The sequence below is a fragment of the Phyllopteryx taeniolatus genome, chromosome 23 (assembly GCF_024500385.1).
Source record: "Phyllopteryx taeniolatus isolate TA_2022b chromosome 23, UOR_Ptae_1.2, whole genome shotgun sequence".
Taxonomy (NCBI): domain Eukaryota; kingdom Metazoa; phylum Chordata; class Actinopteri; order Syngnathiformes; family Syngnathidae; genus Phyllopteryx; species Phyllopteryx taeniolatus.
This window is the reverse complement of record NC_084524.1, coordinates 4,801,425-4,823,414: the sequence shown is the minus strand read 5'-3', so window position 1 is coordinate 4,823,414 and position 21,990 is coordinate 4,801,425. Positions and strand designations below refer to the sequence as shown.

Below are 21,990 nucleotides of genomic sequence, written 5' to 3'. Positions count from 1 at the left end.
TCACGGTGTAATTTCAGACACACAATGTACACACAACGTCAAACACACAGCAGGGGATCGGAGGGGGGCGGGGGGGGGGTCCGGGAAAGCGATCGGCTGCAGGAAAAATGAGTAATTTATGTACAACATGTCCATTTGTAAATCGGAAATGAAACAAACGAGAGAAAATACCAAACATCTGGCATTTTCGATATGTTAGCACGAGCTGACGCGTCGTTTTGAAAACGCCGCAAACATCCGAAATGAATTTACCGACACGTTTGTCCATCTCCTGGAATAATAATAATAATAATAATAATAAAATGTCTGCGCGAAGGATGAAGAGGAGGGAAACATGGCATCTTTGAGGAGAAATATTATTCCAAGCCTGAGCGCTGGATTAAATCACTGGCTGGAGTGGAGAAAAGACACGAAGCAAGACGCAGCTGCTAGCATTTTCCAATGTTTTGCTGCAGCAATCAGAAGTGTAATGGGGAACAGATGCTCGGGAATATGTAATACATAGGAACACGGGTTCAATTCCTCCTCCTTTGACACAACAGTCGTTATTCCTTCACAAATGTGTTTTTTTTTTTTTTTTTTTTTTTACCTGACTGCGGCGAATGAAGGAAAGTAACAGTCCATTCGACCCTAACTCTATATATTTGGGCTGCCACGATGAAATCTTTTTAGAATCGATTCAAATGGATATTTCGTTGCGCACACGAGTAATCCCCGCCCCCTTTTTTCATTTTTTTTTTTTTAACTACCAACATGCCTTTTATTCTCATGGACTTCTATGTACAGAACAAAAATAGCCTTTGCGAAACGCTTCGCATTCGCGATTAGCATTAGCGCGCTAGCGTTAACGACCATTCAGCTCACTCATACATCAAGTAACAGGCATATTTCACATCTAGTAGTGTCTTTAAAAAATTAAAAAATTAAATTTTTTTAAAAAGTTATTACAAAGTACAATAGTACAGAGTGCTATTTATGCCTACAAATGTTTTTTTTGTTTTTTTTAAGGGCAATCATATCGCATCTCAAGGTCGCACTGTACATGAAATAGGAATAAAAACATATATATTGCACACACAAACAAACAATTAGAGCCACTAAACTTTTTTTTTTTGTTCCATTTGAATAATCCATGATGATAATGTCCTTTTATTCCAAATGAACTGCCCGCTGTCCATGAGCGCGTGGGTCGGACAAGCGGCTTTAAATATCCATAATGGTTATTAGTGTCTTCATTAAAGAAGCATATACCCTGGAGAAGAAGAGCACAAGTGCTCTTTGAGTGTGATGGACCAACATTTGGAGCAGCAGCAAAGAGAGACTTGTCGTGGAAATTGATGAGAGTTGAGGGCGAGGCCTGGCCCAGATCCCTCAGGACGCTTCTATCATGGGATGAGCGTGCCCGTTAGCATTAACCTTACATTTACACGAGCGGCAAAAACATCAGCGGAGACGCAAAAACGACATCCAGTAGGTATGCAGTTTTTTAAGTTCAGCATTTTGCGTTCAGTGAGGATGTGACAGGAATGATATCGTTGTGCTTTCTTATCTGGCATCTTGGGTATTTGTTTCGAGCGCGTTTCCAGCAGTAGGGTTGGGGATACTGAAAGTTATTGATTATTCTACCGATCATCCCATCGATTATTTGAGTCATCCCATAGAAATGTATTATGGCTGTGAAAAAAAGATTTGGCTGACTCGGCTAAGTGGACCACAAAAATCCGTCGACGCAAAAAATGTCTGCCTCGGGGCAATAAAAAAAATTAAATTAAATTAAAAGCATATTCGCGCCGCCCCGAAACCATTTGGCCACTGTCCAGGTTTACCACACGGACATTTGTTGCACACGGGCGCATTGTTGGACCAGTGCAAAACATTGCCAAAAACCACAGAGGAGTGTCTGTAAGTGATTTTTAAGACACTATTACATGCATAATGTACATATAACATGATGTATGAGTGAGCTGAATGGCAGTTAGCGGGGTTTCTACCTAAAATTGGAATTGCTAGTGTGCTCATGCTAATCCTGAATGCAAACCGTTTAACAAAGGCTGATTTTGCTGTCTATAGCATATAGTCATACCAACTTATGCATCTTAAGGATAAAAGTCCAGCCCTCTTTTACTACTTTAGTAGTACTCTACTTTAGTACTCTACTCGAGTACTGGACGAAATAGCTACAGGATAAATGATTCTGAAAAGATTTGACAGTGACAGCCCTAAAATGTATTTTACATGATGAAACAACAATACCAATACAAAATATGCACGTGAGGTGCAAGTATTATTTCCGTCATCTTTTCTCGTTCTACATAATGTTAACTGGCTAACGATTAGGCAGTCTGCGACTTGAGTGCCTGGGTGTCCGTCGCCGCTGGAAAAGTTAGCCTACGAATGCGCTTTCTTGTTTATTTTGTCACCGCTTCTTCAATAAAGCGATTGGAACTGTCTATCCTTGACCACCAGTGGGAAGGTTCCAATTCGCTATATGCAAACCAGGCCCGCCAACTTTGCGAGGACAAGCGGAGAGGCGCGAGAGGTTGCCGCAAAGTCAGCCAGTGCTGCAAAGCCCTCAGGAATGTTTGTGGTGAGCGCGATCAACGACAGCAGCGTTAACAGCTTCCATGTGGCGGGCGGGCGTGCGGGCCAGCAAAGCAAGAGAGAGAGAGAGAGAGAGAGAGCGAGACAGACGGGAGGTGGCGCGGGGGATGCAGAAGCAGTGTTTGAAAATTGAAAACTTTCAATGGAAACTAACTGGTCATGCAAAGTACAGATATCAAATTCAAGCATCAAAACATATTTTTGTCATCAGACCTTCGTGAAAAATTGAAAGCGCTCCTTGCTCACATGCGAGGGCATCGCAGTACATAACATTTTGACTGATCTTTCAAAACCCACAAAATATTTTGTTGGGTGATAATCAAAGTGACCAAAAACCAAAGACTATGCTCTCTTCTTTCACCAGAAAAAAAAAAGAAGTTTTGACTCCCTTTTTCTGTTCTTTGGTAAACCAGCAGTTGACCAGTTTCTGACCAAAAACCTGAAGAAAGTGTTCAACTTTGAAAATTCCTGGACTTTTGCAACCCTACTTTTTTTTTTTTTTTAAACAGCCTTTGTGATGGATGCTAACTTTATGGACTGTCCTCTCATTTGCACTGAAATTTGCTACTTGTTGCATCCCTTCCTAACTCAAGCAAGCAAGCAGCCCGAAAGCAGAGGTTTAAAAAAAAATAAAAATATATACAAAAATAGTTAGGTAGCCCCTAGGGACTTTGAAGGTAACTGTGCCCTTGTCATCACACACACACACACACACACACACATTTCTCTGTCTGCAGGCAGTTGGGAATGCTGCAGCGTCGGTGTCACATCCAGTAAAAATCACAGCGCAGTTGCAGGTTGGAGCCATGCTGGATGCCTTGACATTTGCAAAGAGCACAAGTATACACACACACACACACACATACATACACCGTGTACCTCACGGCCTTCATCTCCAATGTCGCGGTGCTCCCGCTGAGCCGAGCGTACGGCGTCGGACACAATGCGGCAGATGAGCGCATCGCATTAAGCTGAAGCGGCGTCAAGCTAACTAAGCAAAGTATGGAGGAGGACTTCTTCGTCTCATCTTTGAGCACGGCAGCCATATTCGGGTCAGGAGGAACTTTCCCCCCCCCCATCCTGTCTCGCTTTGACGTTGCCATCATCATCCTCATTTGCATTCCTCCCCTTCCTGACTTAATTTTTTGCGTGTGTGTTTTTCATGTTTCCGCTTCGGAGTCTCCAGCTCAGAACTTTTTGTTCACAGCTTCTTTGTGACTCTCGCCGTCGCAGACGCTCCGTGATCGGCATCTCATCACAACTTCCCCCGCCAACGCATTTCTGCAGCTCTTAAAATTCTAGCTAGGAAAAATACGATGAGAATAAGTCTACAGCAATGATCCTGGAACTGACAAAAAACTTAACGTGATCTTTCAGGACACAGTTCGGAAGTTGGAGGTTCGAATCTCGCCCAACAACAGTTCAGTTGTATTTGACCTTAATCTATAAGAACTGTTTATTGTAAAACTTTTATTTAGGAAAAACAAAATTTAACATATATCCATTACATTTTAATCAAATCATTTAAGTGCATTTTTTAGTTGTGTTTACCTCATTCACTGCCAGCTTTCCCAGTTAACATTGATATTTGACTTCTAAAGCCGTCAATGGCAGTGAACGTGTTAAGCAATATAATATATATATAATATATGACATCCGGAAAAGCTTCCTCAGCTATCCGCGCGGCAGTTCAAGCGCTACGACCACCGTATATTTTATGTTTTTTTTTTTTCCCAACCATGTCCGCCCACGTCAGCCACACGTCTGGAAGTGAATTGCGAATCGGCAAGCGGGGACACAGCGCATCACGAGTCACCTGAAAGTGAAGCCACACTTAGTCTCCCCACAACCTCAGAACAGTTTCACTTTGCCCACATCTGCTTTTTTTTTTTTTTTCTTCCTGGGGTTGATTTATACAAGTCTGGATTGGTCCCCATTAAGGCGCTTTAGTGGAGGTGTGTGTGGATGAAGCACTGTAGGTCCTGACGTGTGTGTGAGTGTATTCACACACACTTTAAAGCCCCACTGAGGTTTTCCCAGTTGAAGTATGGTGCTGAGGATCACACACACACACACACACTCACCCACACACATACTTAAATGGATGGCGGCATCTGGCGTGTGAAGAGTCTTTGAGCTTCAGCTTGTTCAGGCCGACCACCTCGCTAATTTAATTAGGTCACCCTGGGATGGGGCGCGCACACGCATATGTGGACACATGACAACACACACACACAGGAACCGTCCAATAGTCATCGACTTGGTGGTGAGGAGTGAGGTGAGATGTTGATCCTGCTAATGTGTGTGTGTGTGTGTGTGTGTGTGTGCGCGCCCTTCAGAGGCCACAGTTTGCAAAGAGTTTGAAACTTTAGCTAAGGATGCCTCAGTCCGCTGTAATCCATCGGCGGTCCCACGGGACCACCAAATATGCGCCAGGAGACTCGTGGGTGGGATGTCGACTGGAACCAAAAGTGCGGTGCAACTGCGCAAAATAAACTTGCAAAAGAGCACTTTGGACTTGAAAGGTAGAATAAACACGCGCTTACGAGTTTAAAACCGATCAAATAACGGTTATTTACTGCAATAACTCGGAACTTGGGGCACTTGTACGTCAAGGTGTCGCTGCGCACAAATACAAAAATCCCTGTAGGATCTTTTCGGGATTCAAAGGCCACTTGATTAGGTACACCTAATGAGAGCCAAGCCAATGATTGTGTTTGCATTCTAGTAGGGGCATGGCGCTAAATCCACAATCCCGCTTCCCCATGCTGGTCGGACTCCGGCATCTTGAAGCCATTTGGGCTCGAAACCCTCGGCTGCCTTCCCCCCACGACCCCCAAACCAAAACCGAAAAGAGTCAACTCTTTCCTTTGGCGGGTTCGGTGCTCATATTCTCACAGAACACATTCTTTGATCCTGTCAAAATGCTATAAAACTCCTGGAACTGCTTTAAAAACTGCTGGTAGTGAATGAGTTAATCTATCACGATCGTTTCCAGTGCCCAACCCCCCAACCGCCTCTCACGAAATGGACTATTCCATCTTCGTACTGCGCGCGGGCAGACTTGATTCAGTGAGACGCTTGCGATCAACAAAACGCACTATTGCATTTCACGACTTTCGAGCTCGGTCACAAAAACGAACTAAAGTTGAAGTCAAGGCGCCAGAAAGAAAATATAAAAAGAGAGCAGCTTCAGGTCATGAAAACCACCATCCACTCCTGTCAAGATATTGAAGAGCGCTATGGGTGTCAGAATGTGCGTGTGTGCGTGGGAGTGTGCTTCAGCCACTTCTCAACCACTTTAGCTACTAAAGTGCGGTGTGAAAAAGTCACCCGTGCTTGCGAATGATGGGAGGGCGGGCTGTCTAATTCCTGGAGCGCTCCACAGGTCCGTCGGTCCCATGGAGGCATCTTTTGACCATCCACCTCAACTTCCCTCATCCACCTGCCACCCGCCCCCTCACCTCCTTCATCCGCACCTCCCCTCCTGTGCTCCTTCATCCCCTCATCCTCAACACCTTCCCCCACAAACCTCTCTGCCTATGTTTGAAGCTGACTGTTTGTCTCCAGGGTTGGATGATTGACAGCTGAGAGAGAGCCAGGGAGCTCTCTGGTGACAGATAAGGACTTTGGCTCTATTACTCACTGGTTCACACACACACACACACACACACACACACACCGTGGGTCCCGTGCTGCGCCCCAGTTCGGCAGGGAGCATCCAAACCCTATTTGCATTAGGAAGGGCCGTGTAAAATAAATAAAGAATCGGATGAATCGAGGAATAAATAGACAGCCGGCTCAGCTGGGGAGGCGAGTGCATGTGTGTGTGTGTGTGTGTGTGTTCATGCTCAACCTCTGGGCTCCCGAGTGGGGAGTGTTGCAAAAAAAAAAAAAAAAAAAGAAACTCAAACACACAGTCAAATATACATGAAAAGACTGTAGAAGCCCAAATCATTACGGAGATGAAATAGAAAACGAGTGTTGAAATACACTTTTAGTCCGCGCTTATTGTTTGACAGGCTCTCCCAGGAGGTCGTGTCGCCTTCCCGCAAACATCTCCACAGCAGGAGACTCCTCGGAAATATAATATATACACGTATTCACGAAAAAGACTGTCACAACTGCTCAGTAAGCTGCAGTAATATTCGTTATTTTTCGCAGAGGATAAACAATATATGCCTGTAAGTATTGTTATATCGTCCGTTTGCACGTAATATCTCTAACAGCACAACATCAATGCTAGCTTTGTTAGCCCACTGATGGTGCTTTGCATCGTGTATTAGCATTAAGCTAGCAAAGTTTCATAAGGAAAAATATTTGTTTCAATACATAAAGTGTAATTCTCTTTATGTTAAATTTGACAGTAAACTTCCAATGGGAGTGGCATTCAACAGCTTGAAGCCTCTTTTTTGAAGAATATTTCGCTATCTGTAAAGCTGATGCCACCATCGAGCATTCGACACGAGACGGTGGGAAAGCTGCTCGGCGTGGAAGAAAGCTTGTCCCGGCCCATCCCCACAATCGGGTGTGAGAGGTCACGGGTCTCGCTTGAGTGCTGATGCTGCGTGCAGGCACACAAAGCAGATTAACCCTCACAATTGCAGGAGGTTGTGAGGGGTGAGGGGGGGGGGGGCATGTGGTCCGGCTGACACTCTGTCGCCCCGCACCCTCATCCGCCGGCCGATTGGCCGAGATGGTGTCATCTGTTGCCCAAAGCGCCAATGAGCGGCGGAGGCTCCGATTGTGCGTGCAGTCAGCGGTCAAACGGCGTCGGCGATGTCGCAGCCCAGTTAGTATTCATAGCCCGCTAATTGCAGGTTAAGCCTGGGGCACATTCCTCTAACTTTTGATTTGTTTTTTAGTTGACACGTCTGTCCTCCCAGCGCACTCTTATCACAGAGTTCAAAGTTCCTTGCGAGCTGACGCACCCCTTAACGCACTTACTTTGTCAACTCAATTCAAGTTCAAAACTCAATAAGAAGTAGAGGAGCATCATCTGGTGACACAAAACCTTTACTCTGAATTTTTCAAAATTAGGTTTGGGTTGGTTTGATTGGAGTACATTATATGCAAAGAGAGAACTCTGTCGTGCTCAGTTGAGGAGCTCTGGCATTAAACTGTTTTTCACCATTTCAGTCACGCCCTGTTCAGATCAGTGACTATCCGGTGCAATTGTGACATGCAGTTAGCTTGCTAGCCAAGCCTACGAGAATGCATCTTCCCTTCGGATCGTCGACTGGTGTGGCCGCTTTCGAGTGCCTCGTTGTCAGCCGTGAGAACGTCTCGTTGTCGGCTGCGAGTGTGCGAACCACAGATATGAATAGGAAGCTACAACACGACCCTTTAAAGCTGTATTCCTCGGGCGACGCTAAGCTAGGAGGGTCAAAGTCGTCAGCGCATCCCGTGTGTGTGAACGGCAAGAAAACCAAAAGACCAAGAATGCCGGCACATTGTGCGGCGTATTGTTGCGTACAACGCCGTACGATCCCGACAACAGTACTGGGAGTAACCTTTAAATTGTAAAAATATTTAGTTTTGTTTTTTTTCCCCCCAAATGTTACATATTGATAGCACACGCTTTGGCGTTGTCGAAAAAGTTAAGCTCATGAAAATGGGTTGGGAAATAAGCAAGTCAGGATGGGTCGTCGACCTCCCCAACATGGCCGCCGCCGAGGCACGTAGGTTACCTGGGCTGCTACAGCACGCTGCCGTCGCTACTCTTCATAGCTATGGTGTGAACGTCATTATTATGCATGTACTATCGTTTACTTCCATGTTGTCACGGCCTCCAAATGACGCTCGTGTAGTCATTTCCGTGCAATATGGGATACGGGTCACATGACATGGGCTATAGCCATTCAATTGTTTTCGGGCACTTGGACCAGCGGTGTAATTTCATTCACAGACACCACACAGTCGAACAGTTCAGGTGCTGCTGGCCACTCAACATGGCTGGGATAAAAAGCGCAGGTCCATCTTCAATGGCATTTGGCACTTTTAATCTCCCATGAGGCCTTGAGGTTGAGTGAGAAATGTGCCTGAGGGCCAAACGGAGGCTAATTCATTCTCAACATGGAATTATAATGTTTCCACGCATGAAGCCTCTGAATAATTTACGGCACTCAATGGCTGGACATTATTCATTCCGGGCGCACACGCGCGCGCGACGGGAAGCGTCTGGGCTGCGGTGCAGATTTAGCCGCGGCCTCGCCAGCCACTCAGCGGCGCAAAGCGGGGGAAAAGCAACCAGGTCAGGAGAGTCGATGTATTTCTACAGCAAACAATCGTTTATCGTGGGGGTTACGCTCTCGAAAACCCCCGCAATAAATGCAATCCGCGAAGTAGCAACTAAATTATTTATCACATTACTATATAAATTTCATACATGTCTATCAATGCCAACTTGCATTTCTCCTGTCGATATTGTTACAAGTGTGTTGCATTTGCTATTAGTCAGGCTGAGGTTGGTATTGGTGAATTTATTTCATAAAACTCTGACAGCGGCTTGTGTTTTAAACAGGTAAGGTACTCAGTAAGGTAAGGTTAAAAATATACATATCTGTAATAAATGAAGCGCGATATAACAAGGGATTACTGTAATTTTTTTTATTTTATTTTTTTTTAAACAAATTTCATATACACCATCTTTGCGATGGACGCTTTTCTGTGAATCTCAACGTTTGCTCTCGTTTTCCTGAATGTGAGAGAACAGCAGGAGGGGGCGAAATAGGTCCAGTGACATTAACGAGATTGCTTGTTAACGAAGGCGGCGAGTAAGGGGAGAATGACGAGTGCTGTAATTGGCTGGGTTTTAGTTTTTTTTGAAAAGGCAAGAAAAGAAAAGACACAATTGGATTTCCACGCCCGCCCGCTGTGCGAAAGTGCTTGCGTGTGCAGACCGACCACACGGGAGGCTAAAGGCCAGACACACCTTTCAATCAGGTTGGTACAGCGGGCAAGGCCGGGGCACACTCTCCCCCACCTCGCAGGACAAAGACACACTGCGCAACACATTGCTGCAGCGTCAGCGGGGTCGTGACACGAACCGATTTCACACGGCCACCACGCACACAAACGCGCGACCTCGCTTTACACCGCTGGTTCTCCAACTGGCTTCCCTTGGGGGTCCGCGAGACCTAGTTTGGGAGTCCGCATCATCGGCAATAAATTACTATGTTGTATCACTGCAAAAAGAAAGTGCAAACCTACATATGGGGGACGGTGCGTTAATAAAACAAACATAAATCAATTACTCCTCCCTAGCTTCGCTCGAGCCAATAAAAGCTCTGATATTATTGTAAAGTATCACATAAATCTGATATTGGTCCATGAATAAAGCTGTTTTTTTTTTCCCTTTGTTATGAGGTGATCCTTGGGAAAATGTCTCCCCTGGAACGGATCCCTGGATCCCAAAAGTTTCAGCACCCCTGCGTTAGACAAAGTGTCCAAAGCTCACACACAAAGTCAGATCTTCTCCAGCGCTGCCAGGAGCGCGTGTGCGCAGGCGGAAAAAAGAAGAAAAAAAAAAAAAACGCTTTAAATTTCTTCGAGACGCGCCAACAAGACGAGCACGTGGATGTGCAAGTTTGTGTGTGTGTGCACGAGTGCGGGTGGAAGCAGCAGCGTAATCCCTCGCCGCGGGACGCCCTCCCTTCTTCCCGTGCCAGATGGGGGTGAGGGCGGGGGGGGGGGGGGGGGGGGGTACGAGGCCAATTTCAACAGGAGAGCACGCTGCCAAGCGCAAACACCGCGTCATGGGCTGGCATGTGATGTCACTCCTGCGTGTGCGCGTGCATAAGCATGCACATCTTGAGCTGTCGACTTTCGCCCGACCTTGATTGAGTCACACCACAAATCCTGAATTTACTAAAAAAAAAAAAAAAAAAACAGAACTAATTTGCTCATATCGTCAGAATCTGATATATATGATACGTAAGTACGTTTGTCAGGAAAACAATTTGAGCAAAAAAAACAACAAAAAAAAGCCGCGCTGGCACAAAAAAACGAGCGGATCATTGTGCACAGTTTCTGACTCAATTCACACAAGCGCCCCAAACACACACAGAGGCTCAGCGCAGGTTTATTCCAGCCTACGGGTCTGGAAGCAATGCTGGCGGATTAGCGGCGAGGCCCGCGGAGAGGTGGATGGCGAGAAGCGAGGTGATGGACAAAGATTAAGCGAAGAAACCCGAAAGACGGCGACGAAACAGTTAAACCCACAGTCTACAGCACAGGATGGATTATCTACCTCTCTGTGCCCCCTCTCCAATCACTCCATTGTATCCTACTATGGAAGGAGCAGTAAAAAATGGAAGGTGGGAGAAATCCCCCCCCCCACCCTCCGCCCTTTTCTCCAAGTAAATTAATAATATGAAGTCTCCGGATCCCTCTCAGCTTGCTTTATCCTTTTATTCCTCCCTTTGACACTTTATCTCAGTATTCCCGGCTTCTATTTTTTCCCAGGGCTATATGCCGGAGTTACAGGAGTGGATGCCTGCCTGCATGTGTGCATTCAAAGAAACCACGACAGGCTTTGAAAGGGAGGACGACGAGTGGGGGGGGGACACAAGTACCCGTGGGTGCATCTCTGGGACTCTTTCAAAACCAGACCCCGCATTCCCAGCCTTTAAAAGGTGCCCGGACTGAAACACAACATCATGACTTGCATAATGTTCTAATCATTTGCAGGGTCATGCAAAAATCCATGTCCCATGTTACCGAGCAGTTCTTCTCAACAACGGACATTTATCTTTACCCATTGAAATGAATGGCAATGCCCCTGCCCCAAGGGAGGGTAAGCGGATCAGAAAATGGATGTATGGATTTCATGCTTCAATGCCCCTTGACATAGCGCTCCTTCTGGTGTGGGTGGCTTGGCCACCAGGGGGCAGTAGAACACAGAGTCATAATAAACAAAAGAAGAGTTTCACAACTAAGTCACTCAGGAAACTGCAGTAATATGCGTTGTTTTTCGGAGAGGATAAAGAATCTATGCCTGTGTGTATTGTTACAATGTCTGTCTACGTGTTACTAGTGCAAAAACCGCTGCTCGTTTGCTGAGCCCATCGATGGCCTTTTGCATAGTGTGTTAGCATTAAGCTAGCATACTTTTGTTCTGTGGTTGGATGTGAACACACAACGTGTAATTTTCTGTTTTGTGCTTAAACCTCAACTGGGAATGGCCTCCATTTCTTTCCAGGAATTGTTCACTCACTGCTGCCTGAAAAACTAATGGGGTCACTCGTAAATCGAGGTACCGCTGCATGTGCCTTGGCTCAATAAATCTCACAAAATGGCGTCTCAACAGGAGCTCTGACGAAAACTTGTCATCAAACCTTAATGACAACGTTAAACAGGGATTAAAGCGGCGAGATTATTCGCGGGATTGGTGCAGATTAATCCGATGCCGTCCTACGACTGGTCAAACTGGTCAGATTGAAGCAAATGAGATGCAAAAAAAAAAAAAAAAGTCAGCGTGCAACCTGGCCAACCGGTTCAAGTTCGTTCAGGTTAAACACGCACGAAACCCAACAAAGATGGCGAGATAGTCAGGAAAAGAATAACGAGCTTCTGAGAGCAGAGTTGTGGAACGGGATATTGTTTCCATGGGGGGGAAGTAAGTATCAGTTTTACAAGCAGGAAATGGAAAAAAAAAAAAAAAAAGAAAAAGGGGGGGGGGGGGTAAATGAAGCAGAGGTGGAATGAAGGGGTGAAAAGGCAATGTGGGGGCGGGAGGTCGGGGGGGGGGGCTGTCCAGTGGTTCCTAATCCCCTTACAGACAGTTTTGTCGAGTGATTGACAGCCGTGCGCGCCACGTTAGAGCACAGAACATGGCAAGGGGGTAGAAGAGAGGGGGGGGGGGGACACCATTACTGGAGGGATTATCACTCCCCTCGGTTTATAAACCCCCACCCCACCCCTCCCCCACTCAACATCACCTCATCACTGCTCGATAGGGTCAAGTGGTACTGGCCGCTTTCTGTTGTTTTCACACCCAAAACTGCCTTTGTCTGCCTTGTTTTGCAAATAATGGCGGCAATAATGACAGCAGTAGAGTAGAGGCGGCGGCGGGGGAGCGAGCAGGCATGTAGGTGGAGGGGGGGTCACAGTGTACACAAGCAGCCCACGCGGACTCGTATACAAGTCCTCACACCCACGCACGACACACGCCTGACGAGCACTCCAAACGGCCACTCGGAAAAGGTCGCCGTTGTTTGATTAGAAAAACGGCCGCCGCAGCATCAATCATGTCTTTTATTAAAAAAATATATATATATTTTAAATGAGAAAAGACTGCGGGAAAAGTTCAGGAAAGTTCCTTTCCCGTTCCCAGATAAGGCACTCTGGGATACATTCGGTGTGGAGTAACAGAAGATGAATTGGGCAATGCGTGGAGCACACAGTGGGCAAAGCGAGCCACACAGCGCTGCACATCCATCAAGTGCACACCAAAGGAGGAGACCTTGGATAGCCCCGCCCACTCTGACCCTTTGGAACAGCATTCTTCAGCAGGGGAGAAAGAGAAAGAAAGAAAGAAAGGAATTTTGTAAAAGTAGTAGTAGAAGAAATGAGATGTTCCCCTACACGTTTTGCAGGGCCCGACCGATATGGATACGATTCCGATATTTAGCAAAATAAAATTCCAATGAACGATGAATTTGAAATATAAGGGATAAAATACCTATTTTGGTCCGCTTAGCTTACAAAATTCAAGACTTACAGACATAACATTTGACTGTTTTACAATACTTTGTCCTTTCCCATTTGTTTGACTTTCCAACAGAAAAAAAAAATCGGCCGATTTTTGCTGATATTTTTTGTAATATTTGTTTGAATGTTATTATCTGTCTTATGCTGTAATATCTTAATGTATTAAAAAAAAGGGGCAAAAATCGCTTTGAAAACCGCTAATATCGGCCGATTAAAGCTGAACATTTTTGCACATTCCGACCAATCAGAGGACATTATTGTAGGGCCAGCCTGCAACGAGAATTCAAAATCCGATTGGCTAAAGAAAGCGTCCTCTGAACGTGTTACTCAACAGAAAAAAAGGGAGGAAAAAAAACATTGGCTCTTCTGTAACCGGCATATGATCTTGGTTAAAAAAAGTCGTCGCCTTTCTCAGCTCCGCCACATAAAAACCTCCCAAAACGTAATATCGCATTTATGACACGAGTCCCATTTAAGTTATATTTAGTACAGGAAATGGAGCGTGAGTTTTTCCGAGGTCGCGGCGCAACAACGGTGGGTTAACGCCAAAAGCAGATGGGCCGTGCGCTTTTAAGCGCTAATTACAACTGTGCGCGCGCACACACACACGCGCACGCACACAAGCCTTTGAGGAACGCGTACAAAGCCTGCAGTACTCATGGCTGTGAGGTCATCGAGCCCATGAGCAAGTTAGCGTGTCGACCTTTGCTCCTCACAAGCTAACGCTACAACGGACCGCTAACATACATGCATACGTTCAAGAAGAAAGCTAAAAATCGTCATTCCAGCCATTCCCACTGTTTGATCAATTGCTCTGGCTAGGCCAAATTAAAGACACGTAAGTCAGGATGAAATGGTCCATTCCAGACCACTAGCCTAAATGATGAGTTGCCATGGCAACAACTCCTCTCCCAATTACAAGCCGGAGTACGCGGCACGTGGTTTTGCCGTGCTTCCAAGCTTTTAAACTCTTTTCATTCCTCCAACTTATCATAGGAACCACAGAGCTGCCAGTTCTCTGAGGGCTTCAGGCCGAGTTGATCAAAGCGCTTGGTTCTGCCCAAAACGTTCTTCGAAAAAGCTTACCGGATTTCACCGAGGTGGACCTCCTGCGGCTGAACGTGACAGGAGGTGTCAGCGATGAGGACTGGGAGTTTTTACTCTGCCGCATGTGGGCAGGAAGCAGCTCGCTGCGGTTCTGACCCGAAGACAATCAGTCACTCTGTCTGTCCGCTCCATCTGAACTGAGCAGAACTATCCGACCGCACTTCCGCTCCTTTCTATCTTTCCTCCAGCTCGCGGGTCCTCTTCTGACTCGACTGGTCTGTCTCACGTACGCCACCTCTAAATATTACACCGCCGTTTTGGGTTGGGGTCCGACTATGGGGTCCAATTCCTGTCTGCCATATCAAGTAGTGGCCTGATTTACGGGTTTATCGAGATAAAAGCCATCATTGGGATGCTTTTTTTGGCCCTCACAATCATATATTCTTTATCCTCTGCGGAGAACGAGTAATATTAGTGCCGCACTGATGATCCAGGAGAGGATTCGAGACGTCTCAATGGACAGCACATCTGTCTGTGCGCTTTGTACTACCCCAAGGTGGCCAAGTCCAGAAGGAGCAGCACGACGAGCATTCAAACGATGCAGCGTGTGACAAAAAAAAAAAATTGTTTTAATTCTATTCAATTATTTCATGACAGTATATCACAGTTTACCATTCACGCTCCACCTATATTGTGGGGGGGGGGGGGGGGGGGGGTCTCAGAAAAATCTGCAGTTAAAAGGAATCATTATTTATTTATTGGTTTATACAGTACACTTCCTGTCATGTACTGTAAAGGAGAGCCACAGCCGCCGATGTACTTTTTAGTCGTTTGTTGAGCGGGAGAAGGGTAAAACACAAAAATAATGAGCACACTCGCACAGAAACTATACAACAAATGAGACAAAGATAATAAACAGTTTTGGATTGAGGTCAGGTCAAAATATTAGGAAGAGCTCTCCGCAAGACACAATGCTGAAACCGCAAATAAACTCTCTGAATTATTCCTCAAGATATCTGTAAAGACTTTTTTTTTTTATTATTATAAATTGCAGGTGCACCTCATGTCTTTGTTCACGTGCGTTTACAGTCTGGAGCTGAGTCGTGTGTGTTTCTGAGTTGTCCAATATATTCGAAATATGATTTTGTGACCTTTCTACTCTCACAAAAAAAAAAAAAAAAAAAAAGTGACTAAATACTCTTCAGTCTCATTTTTATTCGTTTGTAGTAGAAACACTTAGCCTAGTTAGCTTGTCTTTTATCTGGAGCCAATTAGCTGGCGATTAATGAATTATTGAGAAACTGGAAGCAGGAGGGAGGGGGATTAGAAATCTAAAGCTAGCGTCTCGACGAGGGGGGATCCTTGTGTTACAAGGCGAGTGAGGAGACCACCCTTTAAAAAAAAATAATAATACAAATTTTAAAAAACTACCTAGTGCAGTGCCCAATGATAAAAGAGGTAAGGAGATGAGCCAGAGAACGGAGGAGTCTGGTCAAAGTAACAAAGTACAGACTGAAAATGTGCAAATACAAAAGTAACAATGGGTTTTTACTCTTAATTATATTACACAATATTGGTAACGTCACCCGATGAAAACATTTTTGGGGGGTTTATTTTTGTTTTTAATTTAAGTCCTAGCTAGCGTTGGCGCAACTTTCATGCTATCAAACCACCAGCTTTGTTAGCAAAACGATGGCTTTGCTAACGTTGTGAACGGACTAAAATAAAATAACACTAAATTAGGTAATGAGAACAACGAAAAATATTTGAGTGTTTTTTCAGATTAGACGGAGATTTTTTGAGCAGCAGAATCTGTTGAATCTTAGAGCTAGCTAGCGTTGGCTCAACTGTTATGCTATCAAACCGCTAGCTTTGCTAACACTGAACTGATAAACAAAAACTTATGAATTAGCCAATGATAACAGAAGAAAAGTCACCTGACCTGATTCGACGGAGAATTTTTGAGCGCACGAATCTGTTGACTTTTTAGAGCTAGCTAGCTAGCGTTGTCTCCGCTTTTATGCGATCAAAACGCGAGCTTTCGCTAACATTGTGAACTGACTAACAAAAAAAATTATAAATTATAACTTACTTGAATGTGGGTTTTTTTTTTCAGATTAGACGGAGAATTTTTGCTGCTGGCGGTATGGTTGACTTTCTTGCTCTCCATTTATGTCTTTTTTTATGTCGTGTGTTTGCACGTGGAGGTTTTTATATTAAAAAACAAAAATAAAAAAAATAAAAAAACAAAGCAACAAGCTTATTTAGCCAAAGTAAGGTAGTAAGAGTTAAAAAAAAAAACAAAAAAAAGACATTGAAAATTAATACTCCAGTAAAGTAACAAAATATTCCGGGTCCGCCTCAATACTATAGCCCGAACAAGCTACGGCATGGAAAGGGAAAAGCAGAAAGCGCATGGATGTGTGTAAAAATGAAATAAAGCGAAGGACGGACTAAGCTGATTAAGTATGAATGCTAAGCTTTGTGAAGGCACACAATGGCGTACAACCGGCTTTGTACTTTGCATACATGAGCAACCCCTTTGCAGATGAGGCCGGAGTTGTGGCGTCAGAGCCCCACCTTACGCTAAACTCCATTAAGGAACAATAGGACAGAGGCACCTGGGAAGCCTGCTAGCTGTTAGCTTCAGCAGAAATGACCTCTCCCACCCCACCACCACCCCCGCCCAGCGCCCCCCAAGCCCTCCCTCGCATCCACGTCCAACCCTGTGGGCTGAATCCACCCACTGCTGACAACAAAAAAAAAAAAAAACCTCATTAGAGGCTTCACGCCTGGCTCCCCAGTGGGAGGTGGCGGGGCTCCCATACTCCAGAACACTGTTGCATCCCACACGGGAAGAGGGGAAGCGGGGCTGGCTGTGGCCTCCGGCACACGGACGCAATATTTCAAACAAAACAACAACAACAAAAAACGTCGGCGAGAGCCTCTTAATCTGAATGGGTGACACGGTGTGGAAGGACACGACGGCCACGTTCTCAGATGCATTCATTCATTCGGATTTCATTCATTGTGCGGCCGCCCTGTCGACAAATCCCCAGATCTTGCTTCTTTTCTTCCCCACCTGGCCCGTGTCGCATCTCACCGAGAGATGCTATTCTCGGGTCAAGTGATTCGAACCGCCTCCCACAAAAAAAGCCCTTGGTGATGTCCTTCGACTGTGCAGGTGTTGTGAGCAGCTGCCGTACATTGGTGAATCGTGACAGTCTGGAAGATTAACCAAACAGCAGGCCCCGGGATAGTGCTAAAACACCCCCCAATCTCCATCTTTATCTCCAGTCAATCATTTATTTCACAGTCCCGTCCAGCCGTCCAGTCTGGTAAGAAACTACAGCCTTGTTATAATCCTCAATAATCAACATACAGCGTTGAATGCGACATCATTTTTATTTTATTTTTTTTAAATACTTCTGCTGCTGACTTGTTGCATTTAAAAGGAATTTCAACTTTTCCTCTTGCAGCCAAATACAGCCAGAGTCCATTTCTGACCCTTAAGGCTTCTGTCCATGCATGACTTGGAAAGGATAAACATGAAATTTAGACTCAGTGACATGGCACATAAGGACTTTTGATTCTATTTCTGTCGCCACGGGTTTCAAACTCAAAGCCCGGGGGCCAGATCTGGCCCATTAATGCAAATTCAGTGTGTCCACCATGTTTTTGGACACAAAACTGTCCCAAACTGTCTTTCTTTTTAACATCACTGTGATATTACAAGCATTTACTGTTATCAAATTCTTTTTTTTTTTTTTTTTTTTTAAACAAATTGAGCAATCGCTGAACAGACTTTTCCTTGACAATATGCAATATACACAGAAACCATGTCTTAAAAAAAATTAATACAAAAAATAAAAATGAGCTTGAAACCTCTGCTCTCCTCAAGTGTACCACATGGACCCAAATAGTAAACAAAAATACATCCAAGCCTGTATGCTTACCTCTCGTTGAGAGAATTCCAGTAGATGGGCTCCATATTGCTGGCCGTGGTTCCCAGTAAATCCAGTACGAACACCAGCACGACACACAATCCATTCACACTCCACGGACTCGCCATCTCCAAGTTCGGAACCACGAGTGGCGCTACCAAAAGATAATTAAAAAAAAAAAAATATTAAAACTAATTTTTTTTTTTTTTAAAGTTCCAAAACTGGAGGTGATGTCCTGGTGAGTCAGAACCTCATTGATAAAGAATGGGGTGGGGGGGGTAAAAATAAAAATAACTTTATGAGTTATTTCTGCAGCAATTCCATGACTTCCACACTAAAGTGCCATACGTGCTCCTTAAGCACAATTTTTAAAAAAAAATGGCGGTCCAGGACACAAAATAGAAGCTCCAGCGAATCCAATGTTGTCAAATGAATGTCGTCTTGTGGCTCAATTGTCTCGGTTCCGAACAACGCTCCCTTGTTGTGTGTGCACCCTCTCCCATTACCTTGCTCCTGCACACCCTGCGACCAAAATATACATATACTGTCTTTGTTTGGTTTTTTTTTTTTTTTTACAAAAAAATTAAAAATAAAAAAAATGCAAGGAGATTTAATTCCACATCTCCACGCTCATAAAGGCATATTTGTCAAGTCTAGTCGGCGCACATCACAATCCCCGGTTTGTAAATCCACAAATGCTCAATTTAGAGCTGATTTCGCTGGGAATTCAACGGGGGGTGGTGGGGGGTATGAGGTGAGAGAAGAATCCAAATTTGGTAGGTGGATGAGTTTTAAAAAAAAATTACAAGAGTTTTAAAAAAAAAATAACTAAAAATTAAAAAAATAGCATCCACACCTTGCACGGGAAAAATAAAGAAAAAACTTGTGAAGTGCTTTAATAGAAAAAATAAAGATGAAAACGCGAGCCTGGGTCCAACGTGTGCGCGCGCGCGCGCGTGTGTGTGATCCGGTCCGTCTGCCTGGCACAACACTACGACGTCACAATCCCGACACCGGTCCGACCTGCACGGAGGCTCGCCGCGTACTGGCAGAACCACCAAGACCAGGGGCCGGAACACCAGAACCAAGCAGGGAAAGGGGGGCGGGCGTGGAGACGCAGTGCATGGGAGCAATATACCCCCGTTCGCAGACTGGCAGGCACGACGCAACGACACGGCACAATAGCTTTAAAAATCACCCGAGAAGCAGTTATCCTCGATGGAAGAGCGAGTGCGCCCCTCCACCACAAAGCCTAAAAGCACACCCCCCAACGCTTTTTAGTTTGAGAGAGAGAGAGAGAGAGAGAGAGAGAGAAAAAAAGTGACTAAAAATAAAACGTGAGATGAACTCATTCGTGCATGTCGTTGTACGAGAAGCGAGATATGCAAACGTGCTTAAAAGAAAACAAACACACACAAAAAGTGGAGGAAGATCGAGGAGGATGACGCGCACATGTAAGAAAACAACACGCGTGTTGATTTAGGGGTGGGGGGGGGGTGGGTGCGAGGTCGTGGACTCACCGGGATGAACCCGCTCCGGGTCACATGGCGATAGCTCGCAAATCGAGGGATTCTACTGCCCTCATGTGGACGAAGTGAGTTCTGCCGCACCAGGAGGCCCTCAAAAGATTGACGTTTGGATGGCTGGATGGATCAATAGAAATGAATCAACTTTATCAGCTATTTTAATTAATAAATAAATAAATAAACAAGCACAAACCGCGTTAACCCCTTTTTAGCACCGCGACCTTCAGCTCTCCTCCATCACTTCATCCGCTCCCTGCATGGAGACCGTGACTGCCTTGTACCTTGTGCACAAAGCGCACACAGGGGGAAGAAAGAAGAAGAAAAAAATAAATAAAATTAAAAAAAAGTGTTGTTTTTTTGTTTGTTTGTTTTTTTAAATGGGAAATGCCTCCTGCTGGCTCTCATCTATGGCGAGATGGGTGCAGCAACACAAAGAGCTCAAACGGGTGGGGAAAAACACACCGTGATGGGAATGGAACTCGCACTGAGATTGCTACATGAACGTGCGTGCGTGTTTGTGTGTGTGTGTGTCAGCACACAGCATCCTCACCCGCCTCGCAGCTGATAGATCTCAGCTGCACGTCTTTATCCTTCAGCATCAGTCCGTTCCTGTGTGTGAGTGTGAGTGTGTGTGTGTGTGTGCGCTTTGTCGCGCACTCACGCACTGCATACCAGCAACTACGACAAAAGATCCCACAAAAGCTGTGACATCCGTGAGGAACAAATATATTTGGGAAAAGTTTGCGGTCTATGATTGCGGTTTCAGAATGAACAAAAAAAATCAGGACGACTTGAACGTTTTCCTTCGCTCCCTTTCGTTCAAGCCGGGTCTCGAACGTTGTTAGGCGTACCTCATTTTGTGATTTCTCCCTTGATTCCGATTCCCATCGTTTTTCTTGTCCTCCCTGTTGGCTTTGTACCTACTATCCTCCCCTGAGGCGGCGGCGGTTGCCAGGCAACAGCCGCCGCAGAGCGGCTTCAGAAAACCTCAACTATCACGTGTCGGGCAAAAGGTGAACGCATCGAGTGGCTGTTTCACATTTCCGAGGCAAAGGTCGACAGACGCCTTTTGGACGCGGAGGACACGGAGCTCATCAAAGTGAAGCTCTTTAATTGCTTTCAGGCTCCGGCGAGACGAGCCGCCTGCCGATATTTTGGGCCAAACATCGCGAATAAGAAGTACTCGGAACCCAAACTTGCTCGAAAATTGTTCAAACCATCCCGTCGTCAAGCTGAAGTTCTGCTACGGGGGGGGAGCCCGCTTCCTTCACCTGAAGTTCCAAACGCAAGCGAGAGGGCGCTCGTGACGTTGATTTCAGTCGACAGCAGAGGGCGATGTTGCCCGACATGGCGGCCCCCTGAGATGGGTAAAAATGGATAAATGTATCCGTTTAATTCTTATTCCACAAACGCATCATGAATCAGAATATCATATTGAGGCTAGTGGGGGCACATCCAACAATCTTTTCCCCGCTAAAAAAAACAATTTGCATTTCCTTCCCCTTTGTCATCATTTGACGAGAATAAAATTGCATATCACAGAGAAAAAGATTGTATTTTCAAGATTAACACCATGTTACAAGAATTATGTCAGACATTTGATATATATTTTTAAAAAGTTATATTTGAGATTAACAATGTTACGAGAACTAAATCAGATTCAAGATGCACATTTTCAAGGTTAAAGTCATACTTTAGCGAGAATTTAGTTGTATACATTTGCATGTGGAAAAAGTATAGTTTCAGTCTTAAACATTTTTGAGGGAAAGACTGTATAGTTTCAAGATGAAAGTTGGAATATTACGAGACTAAAGTCCAAATATTTATCGCGATCAAGTGTTGTATAAACTGGAGATTGGTCGCAATTTTACGAGAAAAGTCACATATTTTAGTTCAATAAATAGAAAAAAAGTTCTCCACAAAAACACCCAAATTTGAATGCTAAAACATGAGGCAGGAGGGTAAAATCGTCTGCCTCCCAGTTGGCTAAAAATGTCCTTACTTTAAAAGGAGTTATAGCGCCCCGTTGCTTTGGAATGTTCTCGACAGCCTGTGAAGCAGAATTTGAAAGTGGATTTAATTTATTTTTTATTGAAAGTGTGTTGTGTGTGTGAACATGATCACAAGGTTAAAAAAAAAAAAAAAAAAAAAAAAAGAAT

General features: G+C 44.9%; 1 protein-coding gene across 3 annotated transcripts in view; it reads right to left on the bottom strand.

Annotated features, from left to right (window-relative positions):
- The window catches only part of efnb3b (ephrin-B3b), a 50,578-nt gene extending 28,671 nt beyond the window's left edge, over nucleotides 1–21,907 (bottom strand). For 2 of the 3 annotated variants that reach the window (XM_061763771.1, XM_061763773.1), the window contains exons 1-4: nucleotides 21,834–21,907; nucleotides 20,025–21,189; nucleotides 19,826–19,948; nucleotides 18,318–18,459 (exon numbers count right to left, since the gene is read on the bottom strand). In XM_061763771.1, coding sequence (XP_061619755.1) covers nucleotides 18,318–18,433 — 116 coding nt within the window. In that variant the 5' untranslated portion in view covers nucleotides 18,434–18,459; nucleotides 19,826–19,948; nucleotides 20,025–21,189; nucleotides 21,834–21,907. Of the gene's footprint in view, nucleotides 1–18,317; nucleotides 18,460–19,161; nucleotides 19,559–19,825; nucleotides 19,949–20,024; nucleotides 21,190–21,833 lie in introns of those variants that run through there. The other variant, XM_061763772.1, reaches the window with a different exon arrangement.
- Between the last annotated feature and the right edge of the window lie 83 nt (nucleotides 21,908–21,990).